At 50.2% G+C, this 22360-nt stretch overlaps 1 protein-coding gene across 1 annotated transcript; it reads left to right on the forward strand.

Annotated features, from left to right (window-relative positions):
• The first annotated feature begins 3065 nt into the window (after positions 1 to 3065).
• On the forward strand, positions 3066 to 20855 carry LOC133236926 (tripartite motif-containing protein 26). The gene is made up of 8 exons (XM_061399210.1): positions 3066 to 3149; positions 10971 to 11458; positions 11623 to 11718; positions 12985 to 13215; positions 17430 to 17452; positions 17927 to 18042; positions 18283 to 18315; positions 18844 to 20855. The coding sequence occupies exons 2-8, from the start codon at positions 11021 to 11023 to the stop codon at positions 19524 to 19526; spliced, it is 1620 nt and encodes a 539-aa protein (XP_061255194.1). The 5' UTR covers positions 3066 to 3149; positions 10971 to 11020; the 3' UTR covers positions 19527 to 20855.
• Positions 20856 to 22360: the final 1505 nt, after the last annotated feature.

Genomic DNA, 22360 nt, shown 5'->3' on the forward strand with positions numbered 1-22360 from the left:
ATTGGCTCAGTCTACACCTTCTTTCTGTTCAAAACCCAGCAGTTAATGCTGTTAGCATTCAAAATGCCTTTTTTTCCTTTGAAAGGGGACAGTGAAGCCTGTGGCTTTTTAGCCTGTAGCCAGGTCTTAGTACAAAAGCAGTCAGTTGTTAGCACACATTTATTTCTTTATTCATTAAACCTTTGCTAGAAAACAGACATATAGGCTTAAAGCCCTGTTTAGTTGACATAACTTTTAGCTTTTCCTTCAGATATGTCATTTATTTATGACATGTCATGGCCTGGATAACAAGGTATCCTTCATACAAAAGACTCAAATTCTTTGCCTCTTTACCAATGTGAGCTTCGTATTTTTAAGTATTCTGGTTTAGAGGCCTCTTTCCAAGCACTCTAACATTCTTAAGACCTTGAGATTTCTGAAAACCATATTTTAACTCAATAAATACCATAAATAGTAGAAACATATCTACTAAATTATCTTGCTTGATTTAAGATTCTCATTTCAAATGCAAATAGTGATATCCTTTGCACTAGTCAATACTTATTGCTTCACAGGCTTTATATATTATCTCATTTAATCCTCACAATGATTCTATGAAGTGGATATAATTATTATATCTATTTTTCAGAGAAAGAATCTATTGCACATAGAGGCTGAGCAACTCCAAGAATCATGAAAAAAGTGGTAGAGAGGAGGATTTCCACTCATGCAGAGACTTGACTCGAAAGCCAAACTCCTAACCAGCCCCATATGATGCTTTGGTCTCAGGTGGTATGGCTGGAGAGCTGGAGGAAGGAACTTTGGCTCTGCCTTCAGACACTCCAGGGACAGTGAGTTTGAGCAGCCAGCAGCTACAGGGGCAGTTATCTCTGTGTGCTGCTCCAAAACTGCCATTGACTGTAAAGCAAGCCTTGGAGGGACTTCCCCAGTGATGCAGTGTCTAAGACTCCACGTTTCCAATGTAGGGGGCCCAGGTTCCATCCCTGGCCGGGGAACAAGATCCCACATGCTGCAACTAAGATTTGGCATCTCAAAACTAAGGATCCCGTGCAAATAAGTAAATTCATTAATTAATAAAAGCAAGTCTTTGAGTCACCATTGCCCTTACTTGATCTTGAGTAGCTGCATCAACCAAGGTGTAGTGTGGTGGGAGAGGGGAATGTGTAAGTGACACTGCAGCCAAGCAGAGCCACAGGGCTTTAGAAAGCTTCCAGAAATGCCCAAGCAGAGCCCGTTCATTCACCATGTGTGGGGAACACAGATGATGTCTCCACCCTCATGGCTTACATGGTGGGTCGGGGGTGGGTGATAAAGAAATGAACAAGATGCTTTCCAATGATGAGAAATGTACAAAGAAAGTGAAACAGAATGCTGTGTCATGAACTGATTTAGACTGGTTGATGGAGGAAAGCCTTATGGAGATGCCAGCTGAGCAGAGACATGACTAACAAGAAGCTGGCAGCTATGCCAGGGGCTATGGCAGAGAGTTTCAAGACTAGAGAGGTTGCAGCACCGGGACTTAAGGAGAAATGGCAAGAGGGAAGTCAGAGAGAGAAGAAGGCCGGTTGTGTCAGCCCCCCAGGCCCTGCAGAAGCCTTCCTGTCTCTCTAGGTTGGCTGGGAAGATGCGGAGAATTTTAAGCAGGAGAAAGGACCTCTGTGGCTGGAGGATGCACAGAATGGCTTGTGGGTGGAGCAAGTACCTCCTCGAGACAGAAAGTGAAAGTGAAGTCGCTCAGTCCTGTCCGACTCTCTGCAACGTCTGTAGCCTACCAGGTTCCTCCGTCCATGGGATTTTCCAGGCAAGAATTCTGGGGTGGGTTGCCATTTCCTTCTCCAGGGGATCTTCCAAACCCAGGATTGAACCCAGGTCTCCTGCATTGTAGGCAGACGCTTTACCGTCTGAGCCACCAGGGAAGTCCTAGAGACAGGGAGAGGACAAATTAGTAGCATGAGATCATTTAAGGAACATTTTAAACATGTCTTCCAAAACACTAACTAAAAAGAATAGGTAGTTGGAGGGCCTATGTGCTGACCGCGGTGACTGTCCTGACGGCCCAGGGGAGATTGTGCCTGGGACACAGTAACAACTGCAGAGGAGTCGCTGCACAGCAGCGGAGCGAGCGGCCCGGACACTGGGGCTGGTCAGCTTCCCTGCCTGGCGGCGGGGTGGACTTGCATGAGCTTCTAGGAAATCTCCCCACCAAGGATCCTGGGACCCTGAATGCCCGTCCGTTTTTCAGCCTCTGTGGTTTCTGAATCCAGCACCAAAGAGGGAAACAGTCCAGGCCCCTAAGCTCTTGGAATCTCAGTTTTCCCTTCTGTCAAATGGGGACAAAAATGCCTGCCTGATTTAAAGATAGTTTATGTAAAGCGCCTTACTCCTCGTAGACACCTCAGAAACGGTAATTAATTTTTGTAAATAGACCCCTGAGACTATCAGTTTGCTGAGATCCTGCCTGATCCAGGAAGCAAATGTAGGCCAGGTTGGGTCAGGGAAGTGCAGTTGCTCAGTAGTGTACAACTCTTTCTGATTCCATTGATTGTAGTCTACCAGGGAATCGAACCCAGATCTCCCGCATTGCGGGCAGACGCTTTACCCTCTGAGCCTCCCGGGAAGCTTTAGGGTCATGGAGTCCTATTTAATGTTGAGCACCTGGCAAACGCCACTTATATGCCAAATGCCCTCCCGGTGGGGCGGAAATCGGGAGGCGGGGAGGGTTTCACCCATTGCAGAGTCCTACAAAGGGGTCTCATGAGGCCTTAAGTTTCGCCTTCTTCCACCCTGCAGAGCAGGTGCGCGCACCACGCGCCAAACTCAATACAGCAGCCGCTAAACCTAGGCTTTGCACCATTTCAGTTTCGGTTTCTCTGACCCTGCAGTCCCACCCTCCGCGACGGCCTGGGGATTTGCCCAGTGATCAGTGACGTAAGGGAGCTAAGGCTCCCATTGGGAGGCGGCGTTCAGCAGCGACCAATCCGGGTGCGGGTCCGGGGGGAAATCTCGGTGGAGGGCTCCGGAAAGCCGGGAGATTACCGGGCGGGGACGCGCGGTCGCCCTGGGTGCAGGCGGTGGAGCTCGACCCGGAACTGACCGCTGAGGGAAAGATCGACCCCAGCTCGGGATTCGCGGCCCGGAGCTGGGGACCGGTGAGTAGGGGGTGCCCGGTGAGAAATGCTGCAGAGCAGCAGTCACACACGCGCCCCGGGGTCCGAGCGGCCGAACGTGGCCGCGCGGGCAGAATGGGGCCGGGCTGTCTGGCGCGCTCGGAAGAAGGGTGAAGTTCGCGCCGTCCTCCCTGCCGGCCTAATCCTCCTGCTTGGCTTGGGCCTCCATTCGCTCTCTCCTCGTGGGTCTTCCTCGCTTTCTCGTGTCCAGCTCGGGCACCCATCCATTCTTGTCTCCAGATGACGGTCTCGTTTCTTGGAGCCGTGTAAACTGCCAGTCTGGCCCCAGGACCAAAGTCATGGTGTTTTTTGTTTTGTTTTGTTTTGTTTTTTAATTGGTCAGAATAAACCGGTTTAGCCACGTATACCTGGAGCTTTGCATTCACTCCTTCCTCTGGCCCATTAGTTCAGCATTTTCCCTGCTGCTTTTCACCCTTAGAAAAGTGAGTAAATTTATCTTTGTGGAGCAAAGGAGAAGCAAACACCTCCAAATTCCCAGTACATTATAGAGTTTGGCACTACGACGGTTTGTGCGCGCTTCCCGAGAATGATATTGGTTCATTCAACAACAAATATCAATGTCAGGGACCCTGAGCTAAAAATCAAGATTCTTAGAGTTACCCCTGCCCCAAGTTTAAAAGAATCAACTGTTTAAAAAATTGACTTTATTTTGTACCTCAAATTGTAATTCCGTTTTTTTTAATAGACTTTATTTTTTAGAACAGTTTTAGATTTATAGAAAAATTGGGAAGCTAGTACAGAGTTCCCAGTACCCCCAAACCTTTCCCCCATTCATTTATCAATATCTTACATTAATATGGAACATTTCTTAATGATTAGTGAACCTGTACTGATACATTATTATTGGCCAACATACATACAGAATTCACATTTTCATAGTTTTTACCTAAGTACTTTTTTTGTCTCATCATTCTACCCAAGTTACCATATTCTAATTAGTTCTCATTATGCTCCCCTTGGCTGTGGCAGTTTCTCAAACTTTTTTTATAATCTTGAGAGTTTGGAGGAATACTCCTCATACATATTATATTATGTTATATTATAGGCTGCCCCTAAGACTGGCTTACGGGTTCTTGGGAGGAAGACCACAGAGGTAGATTGCCATTTTCATCACTTCACATCAAGGGAACATGCTTTAGGACTTGATGCTGGTCTTGATTACCTGGCTGAGGCAGTGCTTGTCAGGCTTCTCCATTGTAAACTTTCTCCTCCCCCCTCCCCCACTCCTCCCTGCCATACTGTACTCTTTGGAGAGTAGTCAGACCCTGAGCAGAGGAGTGGGGAGTGTGCTCCACCCTCCTTAAGGGCAGCTCTGTACCTGTGTTATTTGCAATTCTTCTGCATGAGAGATTTGTCTCTTTTGCCTTATTTATTAAGTTATTCATGTATTTTTATCAGTGTGGGCTCATGGATATTTATTTTATACTCAGGGTTATAATTCAGTACTACTTCGTTTTGTTGCAGCTTTAGCCACTGGGAGCTCTTTTCGGTTAGCTCTTGTGCTCCTTTCTAGGATGTATTTTTATAGCGTATTTTGCTGTTGAGAACACTTTTCACTTGTGTGACCTCACATGAAGTCAGCTTGGCAAACTTGACATTATTCTTTCTTGTTAAGCGGTAAGGAAACTGAGGAGCAGAATGTGGCTTCTTAGATGTCACTTCCCCCAAAGTGGGGAGGGAGTGACAGGCTGGGCTCAGACCGCTGCAGAAGACCCTGCGACTGCAGTGGAGAGCCCATAGTTGGAATCGAGGCTTCTTGGGGTGACTTCAGACTAGGCTCTGAATAGAAAAAGACATGGAGAATGGGAAGAAATTAATTTTGAAAAGCAAAGGCTTATTGGCTGGCATCCAGAATGAAGGACTCTGCTTGCAATGCGGGAGACTCGGATTCGATCCCTGGGTCAGGAAGATCCCTTGGAAAAGGAAATGACAACCCACTCCAGTATTCTTGCTTAGATAATTCCATGGACACAGGAACCTGGTGGGCTACAGTCCATGGGGTAGCAAAGAATTGGACACTACTGAGCAAGTAACACTCACTCATTGACTCAGAGTGAGTTCAAATTTGCCAGGTTGGTAGAAGTGCAGTGACCCTCCCCACCCCCCCACTCCCAAACTATATGCTTGAAGAGAGGAAATCTGGGCCAGGAGTATCTAATCCGAGGGGAGCCCTTGGAGCCTCCTGCTGAAATGAGATTGCAAAGTGGGAAGGGGAGTGTGTTGACGGGAGAATGAAGAAGATGTGGGACTCTGGAATCATAGGATAACATTTAGCCTCACAAACATTTACAGACTTTGTGTCTAATATTGAAGATATGGAAAGATCAGTGAGACATGACCCTTGGGTTCACATCCTGCTTGGGAGAAAGATGGGTAAAAATATCAATTAGGAAGCAGTGTGACTGTAGCTATAATAACAGCGTCTGTAGGAGCTTCCTGAGGGAGGGAATTCATTCAGCTCAGAGGTGGGATGGTCACTGGTAGGACCACAGATACTGGGGCATATCTAATTCAGGCTTTCAAGGATGAGCTGGAGCTGACAAACTCATGTACAGGAGCATGGGGTGGGGAGTAGGGGTGGTGAAGAAGGGGCTGTCTTTCTGGCTCACTGTCTCTAACATTAGGCTGAAGCAGGATTCAGGCCTGGTCGGTAAGTGGGGCCCAGATTATAGGGGGCCTGCGTGTCCTGCAGTACAGCTTTGACCTCAGGAGTTTTGAAGCAGGAGGGTGACAAGATGAATTGCACATGCTGGATGACCCTGGCAGCGTTTTATACAAGATAAACGCTACGTTTCATCAAATCTAAGATGTCATCCATTGTTTTATGTTTCACATAGAAAAAGCCTTTTGCCAGTTACATTATGGCATGTCACTGACCACATTTGAAAGATGCAAACGTGTGGTCACATAGGTGTCTCAACTTTGATGTAAAGTAGTAACTCCCTAGCTGGTGGCTTAGGGCCCTCCTGCCTCTGGAGGTTGAATAAGACTGTCTCCACCTCACTAACCCATAGTTGTTGATTTCACTGACTCCATTTATGATCTTGAAAAAACTAAATTAGTTAAACTGGCTTTTTCCTGCCTAATGGCCAGTTGTCAAAACGAAAGAAACCAATTGGTGACTCTTGATCTCAGCAGTGACTTTATGTTGCACAGTAAAAATGCTTGTGTCTCCAGTTCTACCTGGTTCCATGGAATCACAGCCAGCTTCCGGTTTATTGAAAGGACAGAGGACCTGTCCACCCTGAGCAGAGGTGAATGGCCTCTGGTAGAAGGTAGTTCATGAAATGACTTCCTCAGGTTTCAGTATTCTCATTTGGGTAAAGGGAGTAGCGTGGACCATGCCATTGTGAAGACTTTTTCTGGCTCTTATTTCTATGGTTCTGTCCTTCCGAGAGCCAGGAATGGCAAGGAGAGTGATAGTTTTACCCCTTATTGTGGACGTCTGTCGAGATCATCAGGCTATGCTGAAGGCACAAGTGATAGAAAGGGCAGAATCACAGGGGAGCGTGATAAGCTAGGGAGGGGTTTGCCAGAGGGTCAGTTTTGCGTTGGCTCGAAAGGGCTGGCTATGAGGTGTGAGTGGGTGTTCAGGTCCACCCGCTCTCGTACAGGAACCGCACTGCCTGTCGAATGTGAGGAGAGGGTGCTTTCACTCAGCATCAGCAGTAACACGTGCCCCTTCTGTCAGCACACTCCTGTTTACAAAGCCCTTCCATTGAGATGACCTCATCGGCGCCTCCTGACAAAGGAGCTGGTATTAGGGCCAGTTGTGCAGCTTGCCTGGGCGAACAAGGGAGTGTAGTGGACTGGGCCGAGGCGTCAGCACCAGACACTGCATCCTTGCCACGTGCTGTCGGGCAGGTTGCTTTCCTCCGTGAACCTCAGTTTCCTGAGCGTTATCCTGAGTTATCCTGAGCATTAAATAACACGAGGTGCGTAAATGGCCAGTAAGGTGGATCCTACAGAAATACTGTCACCAAGACATTGTCAGTCACCAGGCTGTTGAACCTAAACCCGAACCTGGATTCAACCCAAGGTTTACACCTTGGATCTTACATGTTTTCAGCAATGCCAGAGTAAGCTGTCTTCAATATTTGTTATGCATTTGTGATGGAGCCTATATAATGAAGCAATGGGATTGAACATAGAAATGTACCGCGTTTCTTTTATTAGTTTCAGCAGACTGTCAAACAAATGCATATGCAATTAGCATTGCCTTCCAGTCCTCTGAATTTGATCGTTTGTTCAGCACTTGTGTCTTGAGCTTCTACAAGTGTCAGACACAAACATCTCTCTATTGTGATTTCCAGGGTCTTTCGTAGTTACAGACCCTTGTACAGATTATTTTAAGAAGGATGGAAAATTCTAGCCCCTCACTTCAGAATTTTTCAGATTTTTATTTTTTCTTGTTGAACTATTTAAAAGTAAGTTGTAGTGGTATTATATTATACATGTGCATGAGTGCTCAGTCTTCCAGTCATGTCCAATTCTTTGTGACCCCATGGATTGATTGTAGGCCACTAGGCTCCTCTGTCCATGGAATTTTTCAGGCAAGAATACTGAAGTGGGTTGCCATTTCCTACTCCAGGGGATCTTCCTGACCCAGGGATCGAACCCGCATCTCTTACATCTCCTGTATCGGCAAAGTTCTTGGCGGGTTCTTTACCACTAGCAACACCTGGAAAGCCCCTGTGCAGTCCTAAATCCTGTAGCATGCATAGCCTAAAAATACGGACATTCTCATACATAACTTTAATAAATGCCATTAAAAATCAATAATAATTTCTCAATATGATCCGAAACCCAGTCTTTAGTCAAGTTTCTCCTAATTGTCCCCAAAGTGTTTTATAACTTTTTAAAAAAGCCAAGATCCAATCAAAGTTTTTGCATTTGGTTGTTATTTCCCTTTAGTCTATTTATATCAAGAACAATCCTGCTTTATTTTTCATAGCTTGACTTTTTAGAAGACCATGCCAGTTGTCTTGGGGAATGTCTCATGTTCTCGATTTATCTGATTATTTCCTGATGATGTGGTTTATAGCTCATCTCTGTCCTCTGTATTTTTGGTAAACTGCAAGTTAGGTCGAAAGATTTGATTCATTCTCGTCAAACACTTTTGGCAGGGCTACTGCAAAGGTGACATTTTACAATTCCTGTGGCTCCACACTGAGAAACATATGCCAGTCTGTCCCTTTATTGGCGATGCTGGATTTGGTCACTGGCTGAAGCCATCACCAGATCTCCCTTATCAAGGTGCATTAGGGAGTAACCCACTGGGCGGTACCTTGGCACCATGGTACCATCCTGTCCCCTGGTACCCTTCATCTCATGGTTTTAGCATCAGATGATGATCCTTGTCTTATATAGTGGGGGTTGCAAGATGATGTTTTTCTAATTCTATTATCCCTCCTACACTTTTTCACTGGTGTTCTTCCATAATCCCTGGACAGGTTTGTTCGTCTAGTACATATGCGATCATTCATATAATGTTGGGGGTTTAAAGATGCATCAAAGTCCAGCATGGAGCCTGGGTTAAGAATCCCTGCTCCAAGTGATGAGGGTATCAGGTTTTGTGTGGAGTGGGAGCCATAGCTAAGCTCTTCATAGTCATTTGCAACAGAATTAATTTCCTAGCCCTAAAGATAAACACATGCCATTCCCCATTACCACAAAAGAAACAAATAACCTCAACCTTTGAACTTCCAAGCCCCTAGCAAAGTGATTGCTGAAGGGCTCCAGTGCCCACAGGAATCACCAGTGCCCACAGGAATCACCAACACTGCCGCCCACCGGTCCCAACCTTGTGTTGGGACGACAGACGATGAGATGGCTGGATGGCATCACCAACTTGATGGATGTGAGTTTGAGCAAGCCCTAGGAGTTGGTGATGGACAGGGAAGCCTGGCGTGCTGCAGCCCATGAGGTCGCAGAGAGTCAGACATGACTGAGCAACTGAACTGAACCTTGTGTTACATTTCCAAGTGCTGGGTTAGGCTCACTTCCTCAACAGACAAACCAGGGAGTTGCACCAGGCAATTCCTAGACTTTATACCATCCTTATTAACATTCTAAAAACTTTATTACCTGCATTTACCAGTTAAATTCTTATAATCATTTCATTTGAGCTTTGTAGGTACAGGTCTTTTCCACACCTGTTACATCTCTTAAAGTCACGCATTTCTAAATCTGTTGGAGCTTCTGGTTGGAGTTCATTGTCAGTAGTAAAATAATCCCTTACATTTGTACAGTACTTTCACTTTATAAAGCACTTTTTATATACTGCTGTGTTAGATCCTCAAGTAGACTTTGTATTCCTGTGTTGTTTTCTCTTTGGGGCTTTATTTCTAGCTCATTCGTGTCAGTACGTGAAAGAAATTGAAGGCCACTGAACTCTGTTGTAATGAACTTTCATGTACATAATAAGTAATCAGATTGATTTGCCTGTGGTTCCAAGAGCTTCATTCCAGCCTGGCAGTTACCTGTGTGCCCTGTCTGCTGGCTGTCTTCCCAGAGACTGCTCCGGTGGCCTACCATGGGTCTCTCCATGAGACTTTAACTCTGGAGCCCATGTGTCACCGTGGCGTTTCATCCACTTCCTCTCTTGCTGCCACTTTAAATTTCCACTCTTGCTTTTCTTGTGCTTTGAATACGCACTGGATTTGGGAGCCAAGGGTTCTGGATTCTCTTCTAGATTCCCCCTCAATACCACGCTTATGCCTAATACTTCTAGCATAATTCTTTTACTCAATCCATGTAGAAACCCCTTGAAGGTAAGTATGACTCTCCCCATTTTATGGATGGATAAACTGAGGCTCAGAGTACTTAAATGAGTTTTCTCTTGTCACACCGTGTAAGGGCAGGAGGCAGCTGTTGGTTTAGGTGTGCTGAGGCTCCTAACCTCAGACAGGAGGTGCACCAAGGCTGCAGAGGTAAACAGAACTAAAGTGCTCTGTGCTCAACTTCTGTGCTCCCTCTGAGGGCCACGCTCTCATCTGCACATCCCTGTCAGAGCCACCTGAAGGTTCCTCCCACGTTGGTTTCAGTCACCCTTGTTAGCAGTAGGGCGACCAGGCCAGCTGCATGGAGGGGCACAGCTGAGACCAAGTCCATTGTGGCCTGGCAGTGCTCTGCCAGCAGACTGCGTAGGTAGGGACCAACTCTCTAGGGCAAGTGAACCCAGTCAAAAACTCACACAGCCCAAGGAAACATCTATAAAGGAGGACACCTGAACTCAACCTCTTGATGCTCCTTGAGTCTTAGTAAAGAACCTCAGGATACTTAGTCTTTGCAACCTGAAGTCTGCAGGGCAAAGGAGTCTCTTGACTCTGTCAAGGCCCCTCATGAACAGCTGTGCAGCCCATGCACTGCACAACTCAGGGAGCACGGTGCACATAGTAGGTGTTGTGGATTTGTATATTATGACAGTTCAGCAGGTAGTTATCTGGTGTCTTGTTCTCATAATCGGTGCATTAGAGCAATTTTCCAGCAGATGGAAGGAAAGGGTCTGGAGATAGGAGTGTGTTGCCAAGAGTACGGCATGGGCTGGTACCTGCACTGCTCTCCCTTCTTCCCAGCTACACACTCTGGGCCTCAGTTTCCTCATCTGTAAAATGAGGGCGTTGGACTTGAGGATCAGTAAGGTCCTTTCCCTCTGATTCTGGGGGAGCCTCATAGGAGCTGCAGTTGACTGGTCGATTGCTTGGGCACGCAGCCCCATGTGAGGCTGCCACTCCTGCCCCTCTGCTGGGCCTGCTGTTGACTCCGTGTCTGGTCCCCAAGGAGGAGAAATCCCAGCCGGTGAACAGGGGCCCCTCTGAGTTCGGGATACCATGGCCGCATCGGCACCGCTGCGGAGTCTGGAAGAGGAGGTGACCTGCTCCATCTGCCTCGATTACCTGCGGGACCCAGTGACCATTGACTGTGGCCACGTCTTCTGCCGCAGCTGTACCACTGACATCCGCTCCATCTCAGGGGGCCGCCCCGTCTGCCCCCTGTGCAAGAAGCCTTTTAAGAAGGAGAATATCCGGCCAGTGTGGCAGCTGGCCAGCCTGGTGGAGAACATTGAGCGGCTGAAGGTGGACAGGGGCCGGCAGCCAGGGGAGGCGGCCCAGGAGCAGGCGGACGTGAGGCTGTGCGAGCGGCACCAGGAGAAGCTGCACTACTACTGCGAGGACGACGGCAAGCTGCTGTGTGTCATGTGCCGGGAGTCCCGGGAGCACAGGCCGCACTCGGCCGTCCTGGTGGAGAAGGCGGCCCAGCCCCACAGGGTAAGCCCTCCGCTCCCCCGCAGGGAGGGATGCTCTGCTCGGCACCCACCCGGAGGCGAGGCCTGGCGCAGGCCCCTTGGAAGGCTTCTTGTTGGCCAGGGACTCGGCCCGAGCCCACCCTCCTGCCTCAGCCCAGAGCATCCCCACTGCTTGTCTTTCTGCAGGAAAAAATCCTGAACCACCTGAGTACCCTAAGGAGAGACAGAGACAAAATTCAGGGCTTTCAGGCCAAGGGCGAAGCTGATATCCTGGCTGCGCTGGTAAGTGAGGCTGTCAAGGGAGAGAGAACCCTAAGGCAGGTATCAGCCGTGCAGATCAGGAGCTCTTGAGCTTGTAGAGACACAGCTGGGAGGCTGCTGGCTCCCTGGGAGAGGAGCCCCGACCGGACTGGCAGTGGGAGACCTGGGTTTTGGCCCACGCCCTGCCAGTCTGAGGTCTGCGGGCTTGGCCTGCTTCCTCATCTCACAAGTGAGGGGGTTGCCTGGATGTCGGCTAAGGTCCTTCTGTGATTCACCTCAGCTGCAGGGCCTGTTTGCTCAGCAGAGTCAGGGTGTGAGGAACTGAGGAAGGCCTGGCTTTGTCCTTCCTTTCAAAGAGCGGGAGACATGATTCCTGAGAGTGAGGGGAGCCAGAGGGTTTGGAAGGAGGGAACTGGCTCCAGGAGGAGAACTGAGAGGGGTGGGCTTGGCCAGGCCTGACCAGCTCTGAGGACGCTGTGTGTAGTGAGTCCATGGTTGCCTGTAGTTAGAAAACAGAGGCAGCACATCGAGTGCTTGGTTAGAGAGGTGATCAGGAAGGGAAAAAACTGATAGGAGATTCCAGTTTTCTGGGGCAGAGTCTGTTGGGGAAGTGGGCACTGGAGGGTGGAGGGGTGTTGGGGCCAGTCCATGCAGTGAGCAGGTGGGCCCCGGGAGAGGCATGGTGAGGCAGGAGACAGCCCAGCCCGAGCAGTGCCTCCAGGCGCCCCGTGTGCGAAGATGCTGACCAGGTCCCAGCCTGGACTCAGCAGGGAGATTGGGAGACAAGAAAGAACGTGGTCCCGGTCGAAGACATTCCAGAGTTTCACTGAGGAAAGAGGAGATAGTCCTGTGTGGCAAGGGTAGTGTGCACGCAGATATTTTACACGTACTGGGGAGGATTCTGAAGAGAGGGTTAGTCAGGCTTGAATAAAATTAATCAAGGGAAATGTCCTGGAAGAGGCAGCACACGCCAGTTGGAAACTGTGTTGACTCATAGTGTTGCTCAGAGGGCCCCGGAACATACTGGTTTACCTAGAAGAGCTGATGGCAGGCACTCAGGCTTCCAGTCCCGTGAGGGGACTGACCTGGCTGACTTATATGTCTTTCCTGAGGAAAGGAGGTTGGCCCAGGAAGGCTCCAAGCCCCTTCCAGCCCAGACACTGTAGAACTCATGAATGGGGTTAGCGAAGGCGAAGAGCCAGCGTGTGTACTCCACGCCAAATCCTGGAGGGGTCTTCCCCTCTGGGGCGGCGGTGTCACCCCCTTCTCCCCCTTCCTACCCTGCAGAAGAAGCTCCAGGACCAGAGGCAGTGCATCGTGGCTGAGTTTGAGCAGGGCCACCAGTTCCTGAGGGAGCGGGAGCAGCACCTGCTGGGCCAGCTGGCGAAGCTGGAGCAGGAGCTCACAGAGGGCAGGGAGAAGTTCAAGACCAGGGGCGTCGGGGAGCTTGCCCGGCTGGCACAGGTCATCTCCGAGCTGGAGGGCAAGGCGCAGCAGCCGGCTGCAGAGCTCATGCAGGTGAGAGACCTCCCCGGGGCAGGGAGCCGGGAGACCAGGACGGGAGGCATGGCCCTGCCTCTCCCTCAGGGGACCTTAGAGAGTCTCTTCTTCCCCGGGCCTCCGTTTTCTCATCTAAGGCATGGAGACGATGATCCTTATCCCCACCACTCACTGTGGCGATTGCGTGAGCGTAAAATGAGACAGTTGGCACGGTGTCACTTCAAAAAGTAAACTTTCTACGAGCAAGAGTTTACAGTCTTGAGAAGTGCTAAAGAAATGGAGGAGAAGCTTATTAGTATTTTCATTACTGTCCTTCATTGTCATTACTGCTGTCACGAGCCTGTCTTCCAAAGTCACTGGCAGATGCTGGTTAGGGGGAGGCTTTTTATGGTTCTGGAGATGAAGAAGTCTGTGGGGTTGGGGGTGGCTGAGGGATGGCTGAACGGCGGCTTCTCTTAAGAACCCAGAGGATCTGGAGGAGATGGGCAGCTGGGGAAGGGAGTCAGAAGGCAGAGGTTTTCTTTGGGCCTGTGACATCAGCCTCGGGGAATCGGGTGGAGAGCAGGCAGGGTGCCTCTGGGGCACCTCCTGGAGGAGGCAGCTTTGATGCTGAAAAAGGGAGGGTCATGGGTTGGAGTCATGGATGGTTGCTAAGTTGAAATGACACCACAACCCCTTCTACCGGGAGCCTCCCAAAGGAGTCACACTGCCTTGAACAGGGCTTTGAACTGCCTTTGGGTGGAGCATGTGTGATCCCTCTGCCCCCGACCCCACAGGCCGGGAGAAGGCCTGTATAATGAGCTCCTCTACTTGCATGGTGCGGGGTGGCTGGCCTGTCTGTCGGCAGCGGGACCACCCAGGATGTCTAGGGAAACGCTGGCCCTGGCCCGTGGCAGGGCAAGCCGGTGGCTGGATGTCAGGGGAGATGGTGAGGCCCCCAGGTACGTGTGCCGTACAGGTGGCCCCTGCCTGCCTCTCTGTCATTCTGGATTCTGACTCAAGCATTATGAACTCTTCCGCTCCAGCCCTCAGTGATGAAGTCTCAGAGGACCAGAGGGTGGAAGAGTTCGTCCCAGGCTGTGGGGCAGATCAGGAAGTGAGTCAGAGCTCCAGCCCGGGTGTCCTGACTCCCAGGCCTCCGGCCTCTTGCTCTTCTTTTCTCTCACTTTGTCCAGAATGTCTCTCTGGCTCCTTCCTTTCCTCCTCTGTCATTCTGTTCCCTCAGGTTTGTCTCTCTGACTAGATCACTTGCTGTCTCCCCTCTCCCTCTCTCCCTCCCCTTCAGGGGTGCACATCCTTCCTCTCCCCACAGCGGCCAGCCACTGCCACCGTGTGGGTATGCACTTGTTGTGCAACAGAGAGGGGCACAGCTAGGGTGCTGGGGCGCGGGGATCCAGTTGCATCTGCCCAGAGGGGAGCTTCTCCCCAGTCCTCCTGGAAGAGCTTTGTGGACTGACAGAGGCCCAGCCTTCAGAGCCTCTGAGACCACTCAGATAGAAGGCACCCCTGGGGCCGGGTGGGAGGGGAGAGGGAGAGAGAGTGGGTGTCTGCTGGAGGTCAGCACGGGAGTGTGGTGCTGGTGAGTTTTGTCAGTGTGTGTTTGGGTCTGCCTTTGCTGAAGGGAATGGGACAGCTAACTCCTGCCCTGGCGTTAGTATTTCCCCAGAGATGACTGTCAGTGGACAGTAAGGATGAGGCCCTACTAAGATGGGGGTCCTGATCCAAAATCTGGTAAAGAAATACAGGTGAGGGACAAGCAGCAGGACAGGAGATAAATACAGAGGCCTTTTGACAGAGGTGATAGAACAGGAAAGATCTCTGGAGCGGCACTGTCAGGAGGAGGTTTAAGGGAGCTAGGGGAAGTGGGGGCACCTCGAGGGTACCAGGAACCAGCTCCCTGGTTCAGCCCAGGGTGGGCCTTGCAGGGTCGAGTGGCAATTGGTGACTCTGCCTTCCACTGTTGGGGGCCATCCACACCCATGAAGAACCTTCAGATTCTTACTACCCAGCATTGCTGTGACTCCTGCCCCAGGCTTGCTGCTCTGACTGCCTCTTTCACCACAGCCCCAGGAGCTGGAGGTGGTGGGGGAGGCCTCCAGGAGCCATGGGCAGGTGGCTTCCCTGTGGAGGCCCCGCGTGTGAGGCTGCAGGTCATTTCAGGACTTCCAGGTCTCCCCTTGTGCAGCCTTTGGGAGACGGGCTCCTGCACTGGTGCTCTGGGCCCCGTCCTCTCTGGGCGGCTCACAGCCTGCCCTTAGATGAGCCTCAGTCTCTCTCTGTGAGACTGCAGTAGTAACTCCTGTGTCCCACCATGCACCCTCTTTGCTCCCTAATCCTGCCCACCTCCTGCCCATTTATTTGCCTTTTTATGCCACGTATCCCTTGTGGCTCAGCTGGTAAAGAATCCTCCTGTAATGCAGGAGGCCTGGGTTTGATCCCTGGGTTGGAAAGATCCCCTGGAGAAGGGAAAGACTGCCCACTCCAGTATTCTGGTCTGGAGAATTCCACAGGCTGTATAGTTCATGAGGTTGCAAAGAGTCGGACACGACTGAGCGACTTTTACTTTCCTGGCAGAGCTGTTGTCTCAGATTTATCACCACTCTGGAACTGGCTTGGACTTGTTTTAAGGGGCAGAGTAGACGGGCAACAAGTCTCTGGGCAGTTGCTTCATGGTGGCACACCCATGTAGCTCTCACCTGTTTGATGGCCTCTTGGGAGCAAGACCCCAAGTTCTTCCTGAGAATTTGCTGAGACAGTCCGTGATTTCATTTGTTTCCCAAATTTCACTCTCTCAGAGGTCACTCTGCCCCCACCCTTACCCAGTACCCCTCCAGGCTACTCTCTTCCTATAGCGCTCATCACTTAATGGCATCATCTCATGGATTTGTTAGGTTGATTCTTTGCTCTCTGCTTCCCCCTGTTAAGAGATTTGTGTCTCTTTTTTCTTGCTCTATCCCCACTTCTGGAGTGGCACCTGACACACAGGAAGCACTTAATATTTGTGGAATACGTGAAAGGAAAGCAAAAATTAAACAAAAAATAAAAAAATAAAGTGTTATGGAGGCTTTAGCTCACAAAAAGGAAATGACCAGCATCTCACAAGAACCGCCTCCCCATTCTACCATGTCCTGCCACTCAGGTAGCACCATTCTCCATCCTGCACAGACTGTGGCCTGTCCGTAGTTGTCCTTTACCAGTATGCCCAGTCTGTCCCACACCTGGTGTGTGCTGCCTCCCTGGCCACACTGTACTGCCCTAGTCAGGGCATCATTACTCTTGCCAGTCCACAAAACAGTCTCCAATCTGCCCCCCATGTTGGCATTGCTTCTTTTAATCCATTCTGTACAGGATGGCCAAGAGCTTGATCACTTAGGATTTTGGCTAGCTACTATACCAAACAAATTATTTCTCTCCCAGTGACAGTTCAGACACGAGGGGTCTAGAGCTGTCAGGGCAGCTGTCCATGTGGTCAGCCAGGGAGCTGGTCACTTTCATCTGGTGGCTTCACTAACCTTAAGGGATGTTGTCCTCAGCTGTGTAGCCAAAGTTGGGCTCACCCTTGTTTCCAAACCTGAACCAAGCAAAAAGGGGAAGAAGAATGGAATTTTTTTTTTTAAGGGCACAACCCCAAAATTATAGCCATTGCTTCCTTTTACATCCCATTGGCTAGAACTTAGTCACATGACCACACCTGGTTACAAAGGGATCTGGGAAATGTAGTCTTTGGTAATGCTCTGCCCAGCTGTTACTTCACAGATTCTGTTACTACAAGGAAGAAGGGGAGAATGGATTCTAGAGGGTTCTTAGCAGTCTCAGTCACTTTGAAGCAGATCACATACAATAACTCCCCTATTTGAAACTCTTTGGTGGCTTTCTTCTGAATGTGGCACAGAATTTGAACTCCTTACTGTGCCTGCCCAGCCCTGCATGATTCAGCCCCTGCCACCTTTGCCAAGCCCTTGCGCACCCTGCTTTCCTGCCACTCTTCACATCTGAGCACAGGTGTCATCCTCTCAGAGAAATTGGCTCAGTCATCCCCTGGCCCCCCTCCATTCACTCTGTCATTGTGATTATTTTGTTTGTTTTCTGTTTTATCCTTTGCTGCCGCTAGAATGTCAGCTTCATAAGGAAAAAACTATTTGTTCATTGATGCAGCCTGGTCTCTAATAGTGTTGATACATATGAACGAAGTGTTCAATTCACACTGATGCTTGTACTTTCTTCCCTTCCAGGACACCAGAGACTTCTTAAACAGGTAACAGAGTTTCGTTTTCACAGTGTGCCTCATTCCCTTGTGCCCGTGTCCCTTCCCTTGTTCCTTGGCCATGATCCGAATTAGTAGCATGTGATACGGGGTTAGACGTACCCACATCCCAGGGTTCATCACAATGACCTTGTCTCCTGGAAGCAAGTGCACATCCTTGAGAACTGGTGGAGACTTGGTCTGTACTAGGGCAAGTTCTCTGTGTAATCTCCACTCCTGGGCCCACTATCCGCGTCTGCGACCGGACAGGATGGTTCAGGGACACACCTTGGTAGACAAAAGGGCTCTGGATGTTGAGTCTGCTGGTGGTCGTCAGTCCTGGCTCAGCCTTGGACTGAGTACCTTTGAGGGCCTGTTTCTCTGTTACCTGGGATAATCATACCTATCCCTCCTCCTTCATAAATTGTCACAAAGATTGAGAGAAGTGTAAGAGGAGCTAAGTAACAGGTTTGTCTGTCATCTCAGGTATCCACGGAAGAAGTTCTGGATTGGGAAACCCATTGCTCGAGTAGTTAAAAAAAAGACAGGAGAGTTCTCAGATAAACTTCAGTCTCTGCAACGGGGCCTGCGAGAATTCCAGGGTAAGGGTTGGGGAGGGTCTTGGGGTGGGATCAGGATTGGGTGCTGCTTTGAGAAGAGGGTACCTAGTTCCTTATTGTGTGTCTCTGACCTCATTCCTCTGAGGTCTCCTGGGGTTTTCTTTCTCCATCTTCTTCACAGATGGACCCTTGGCACAAAATTAGTACTGACAATTACTGTGAGAAATAGGCTCCTAAGTTTGCTGAGCTCAAGGGTCATTGCTGTCCATTTTTCCTCTCCAGGGAAGCTGCTGAGAGACTTAGAATATAAGACCGGTGAGTATCCAAAGGGTTGTTCTCAGACAAAGAGTGCTCTCCCCACAGGGTTGTGCTGCCCCCGCCTGCCCGCCCTCACGTCCAGCAGGGCGGTCTCCCAGCCGCACATCTGCAGCCCCGCCTTGTATTTTCTGACCCGTCTGCTGCTCTTCAGGTGGGAGGAGAGGCCTCCGCTTGATAGTCTGGCCCCTCCTGCCCCAAGGTTGGTTATTTTGTCCTCAGAAGTCCTGCCACCAGTCCTTTGACTGAGTCCCTGTGACTGACTTCTTCGCATGTGCCTGATCATGTGGCTCCTGTATTCGGAGCAAACTGCCGTGGCTTCGTAAGACCAGAGACCTCTCTGTCCCAGGCCCCATCGTGTGCTCCCTTTGGCCCTGCCTTCACCGCAGACCCACGAGGGGCCTGCTCACACTGCCACAGGTGTGGCACATACCCCTTGGATCATGCAGCGTGGCAGCCCTGCCGTGGAGACTGGGGTCCCCTCCCGGCCTGCTGGTGACACCGTTGCTTCTTCCTCTGTCCCCACAGTGAGCGTCACCCTTGACCCACAGTCGGCCAGCGGGTACCTGCAGCTGTCGGAGGACTGGAAGTGTGTGACCTACAGCGGCCTGTATCAGGGCGCGTACCTGTACCCCCAGCAGTTTGACTGTGAGCCGGGGGTGCTGGGCAGTAAGGGCTTCACCTGGGGCAAGGTCTACTGGGAGGTGGAGGTGGAGAGGGAGGGCTGGTCCGAGGATGAAGACGAGGGGGACGAGGCGGAAGAAGGGGAGGAGGAGGAGGAGGAAGAGGAGGCCGGCTACCGGGACGGATATGACGACTGGGAGACGGACGAGGATGAGGAGTCGCTGGGGGATGAAGAAGAAGAAGCGGAGGAGGAGGAGGAGGAAGTTCTGGAAAGCTGCTTGGTGGGGGTGGCCAGAGACTCGGTGAAGAGGAAGGGAGACCTCTCCCTGCGGCCGGAGGATGGTGTGTGGGCGCTGCGCCTCTCCTCCGCAGGCATCTGGGCCAACACCAGCCCTGAGGCTGAGCTCTTCCCAGCACTGCGGCCCCGGAGAGTGGGCATCGCCCTGGATTACGAAGGGGGCACCGTGACTTTCACCAACGCGGAGTCACAAGAACTCATCTACACCTTCACTGCCACCTTCACCCGGCGCCTGCTCCCCTTCCTGTGGCTCAAGTGGCCGGGAACACGCCTCCTGCTGAGACCCTGAGCCCCAGCTCCAGGCCCACACCCACCGACGCTTCTCTTCTCTGGAATCCGGGGCTCTGTGACAGGAGAGGCGGGTCTGGCCAGAGCACCTGGAGTAGGCGAGAGAAGGGGCCCCATGTCCGTTGCCGTTCCCTCCCTGTGGCTGTGGCCCCTTCGGGACCTCTTCAGCGCTCTTCTATCCATCCTGCCCTGGGGCTCTTCTCCCTGCCCCTGGGGTTCCTGTGCTGACTTCCGACTCTGAAGTCCACGAGGGCTCCACCCTCCTCCTCCCCACTGCCTTTGACCCAGCTCTGCCCTCCCTCGCCCCAAATGGCATCCCGTACCAGCTGTTCTTGGGAAAGACCAGTTGACTATTACCCCCAAGGCCATTTTACTGCCCTCCAATCCTATGGCTTCCCCTTTGCCCAAATCCCCTTCTGCTGCCTGCCTCCGTAGCACTTTGAGCACACCTCCCGCCACCCCAACTCAGAGTTAAATGTACATGAAAATGTCCCAGGTCAGTTAAGCCGCCTGGAGTGCAAGTAGAAAGCATCTCCTTTTAAGGTACAGGGCAGAGTCCATGCTTCTCTGAGACCAGGGCTGAGGTTTCCATCACTAGGAGGCGGGGCTCCCTGAAGCCATCTGTGGTTTCAGGGGAATTAATCTAGATACATATGTCTTTAGGGTAACAGTTGTGGTCAGTGGTCAGTAAATTATCTGAGTTGGTCCTTGTGAGGAGAGTCTCTAAAAGAATCCAGAATATCCTGCTCTTGATCGGTTCATATAGAAGCCCTTGTGGGTGCTACAGCGGAATATTAAGTTTCTGTCACTAGCTTTCCTCAATATCCAGATTTTCCTAGGAGTGAGGCTGTGAGAAGGGCAGCAAGGGTCCCCAGCAACGCCCCAGGTCTGCCTGTCGAGAGGGATCACAGCGTATCCTCGTTGCCCATGGGCCCAGCCCCCAGTCCCAGCCTCTGTCCAGGCTCCGCTCATGCCCACAGTTTAGCACAAGCTTGTGCTGAATTACCAGATTACCTCGCAGCCTTTATTCTTATCCATTCCAGGCATTCTGCCAATCTCCCGCTGACTAATTTTAACCCCTCCCCTGCTCTAGGAGACTGTTCCCAGCTGCTGTGGATCTCGGGGTCTCTTAGCTGCCTCATTGTCTGAAGTTGCGCTCTTTGTATATTTCACATGCTGCCTGAGTCACGTGTACATTCTGATTTCTGCCTCTAGTTTTGTAAGCTCATCGAGGACGGATACCATGTCTTCTACTTCTCTTGTATTCTCCATGACACCTAGTTCAGTGCTGCGCACAGAGTAGGTGCTCAATAAAAACTTGCTGAATGAACAGCCTGGATTCATATATATTTAATTGTGACTCAGATATCACCAGACCTTCACAGTCTGTGGCCACACAAAGGTTCCATTGATAGGAACCTTGGCAGTAGGCCAAGGTTTTTCTACAGTGCCTCTTCTGGGTCCTTTAAAACTGCAGCTTTGCTCACTGCCCTCAGTCTGCACACACATGCTGTCATTGCTGGAAGTCCCCAAAGAAGAGCTTCACCTGGGGCACAGACCAGCCAATGCCAAGGTTCCAGCTTGTTCTTCCTCTCCTGCAGTGGTGACCCAGTGCTGAAATCTAGCTTCTGTAGAGCAGGGGCTCCCATGAGAAGGTTGACATCTGTACAGCACCCCCACAATCCTTCCCTGAAAAATAAGAGTGCCCCAACGGAGATATAACCTACGGAGCCAATTCTCCCTCCTTACATTCAGTTGTTTGACCATTTCTTGTCTGCTCTTTTTTGATTTTTTTAAATTGTCATCTAAAGGTAGGAAAGGGAGGATTACAGAAAGTACCTCTAAGATTATACTAAATGGCAAAGACCATATTTCCTCCTTGAACTCACGTGTGGGCTCATTAATGTTTTTCCTTTTTAAAAGATTTTATTTTTTCTTTCTAAATACATATATGCAAAATGTGTTGATTCCTAGAAATGTTATGCATTAATTATAGTAAGGTCTTAATTCACATTTGAATCTTGAGAGAATGTTAGTTTCAGGCATGCAGTAAAGTGATTCAGTTCAGTTCAGTTTAGTCGCTCAGTCGTGTCCGACTCTTTGCGACCCCATGGACCACAGCACACCATGCCTCCCTGTCCATCACCAACTCCCAGAGTTTACCCAAACTCATGTCTATTGAGTCAGTGATGCCATCCAACCACCTCATCCTCTGTTGTCCCCTTCTCCTGCCTTCAATCTTTCCCAGCATCAGGGTCTTTTCAGGGTCAGTCAGCTCTTCGCATCAGGTGGCCAAAGTATTGGTTTCAGCTTCAGTCCTTCCAATCAACACCCAGGACTGATCTCCTTTAGGATTGACTGGTTGGATCTCCTTGCAGTCCAAGGGTCTCTCACGTCTTCTCCAACACCACAGTTCAAAAGCTTCAATTCTTTGGTGCTCAGCTTTCTTTATAGTCTAACTTTCACATCCATACATGACTACTGGAAAAACCATAGCCTTGACTAGACTGACCTTTGTTGGCAAATACCTCTGCTTTTTAATGTGCTGTCTAGGTTGGTCATAACTTTCCTTCCAAGGAATAAGTGTCTTTTAATTTCATGACTGCAGTCATTATCTGCAGTGATTTTGGAGCCCCCAAAATAAAGTTAGCCACTGTTTTCCCATCTATTTGCCATGAAGTGATGGGACCAGATGCCATGATCTTAATTTTCTGAATGTTGAGCTTTAAGCCAACTTTTTCACTCTCCTTTTTCACTTTTCTCAAGAGGCTCTTTAGTAATATTGAGCTCTACTCAATATTCTATGATAACATGAGAAAACAATCTGAAAAACAG

The sequence above is a fragment of the Bos javanicus genome, chromosome 23 (assembly GCF_032452875.1).
Source record: "Bos javanicus breed banteng chromosome 23, ARS-OSU_banteng_1.0, whole genome shotgun sequence".
Classification (NCBI taxonomy): Eukaryota; Metazoa; Chordata; class Mammalia; order Artiodactyla; family Bovidae; genus Bos; species Bos javanicus.

Coding starts and splice junctions, on each gene's coding strand:
- LOC133236926 (XM_061399210.1), top strand. CDS start 11,021: ATGGCCGCATCGGCACCGCTGCGGAGTCTGGAAGAGGAGGTGACCTGC. Junction 11,459..11,622: donor AGGCGGCCCAGCCCCACAGG/GTAAGCCCTCCG, acceptor GTCTTTCTGCAG/GAAAAAATCCTGAACCACCT. Junction 13,216..17,429: donor CGGCTGCAGAGCTCATGCAG/GTGAGAGACCTC, acceptor CTTCCCTTCCAG/GACACCAGAGACTTCTTAAA.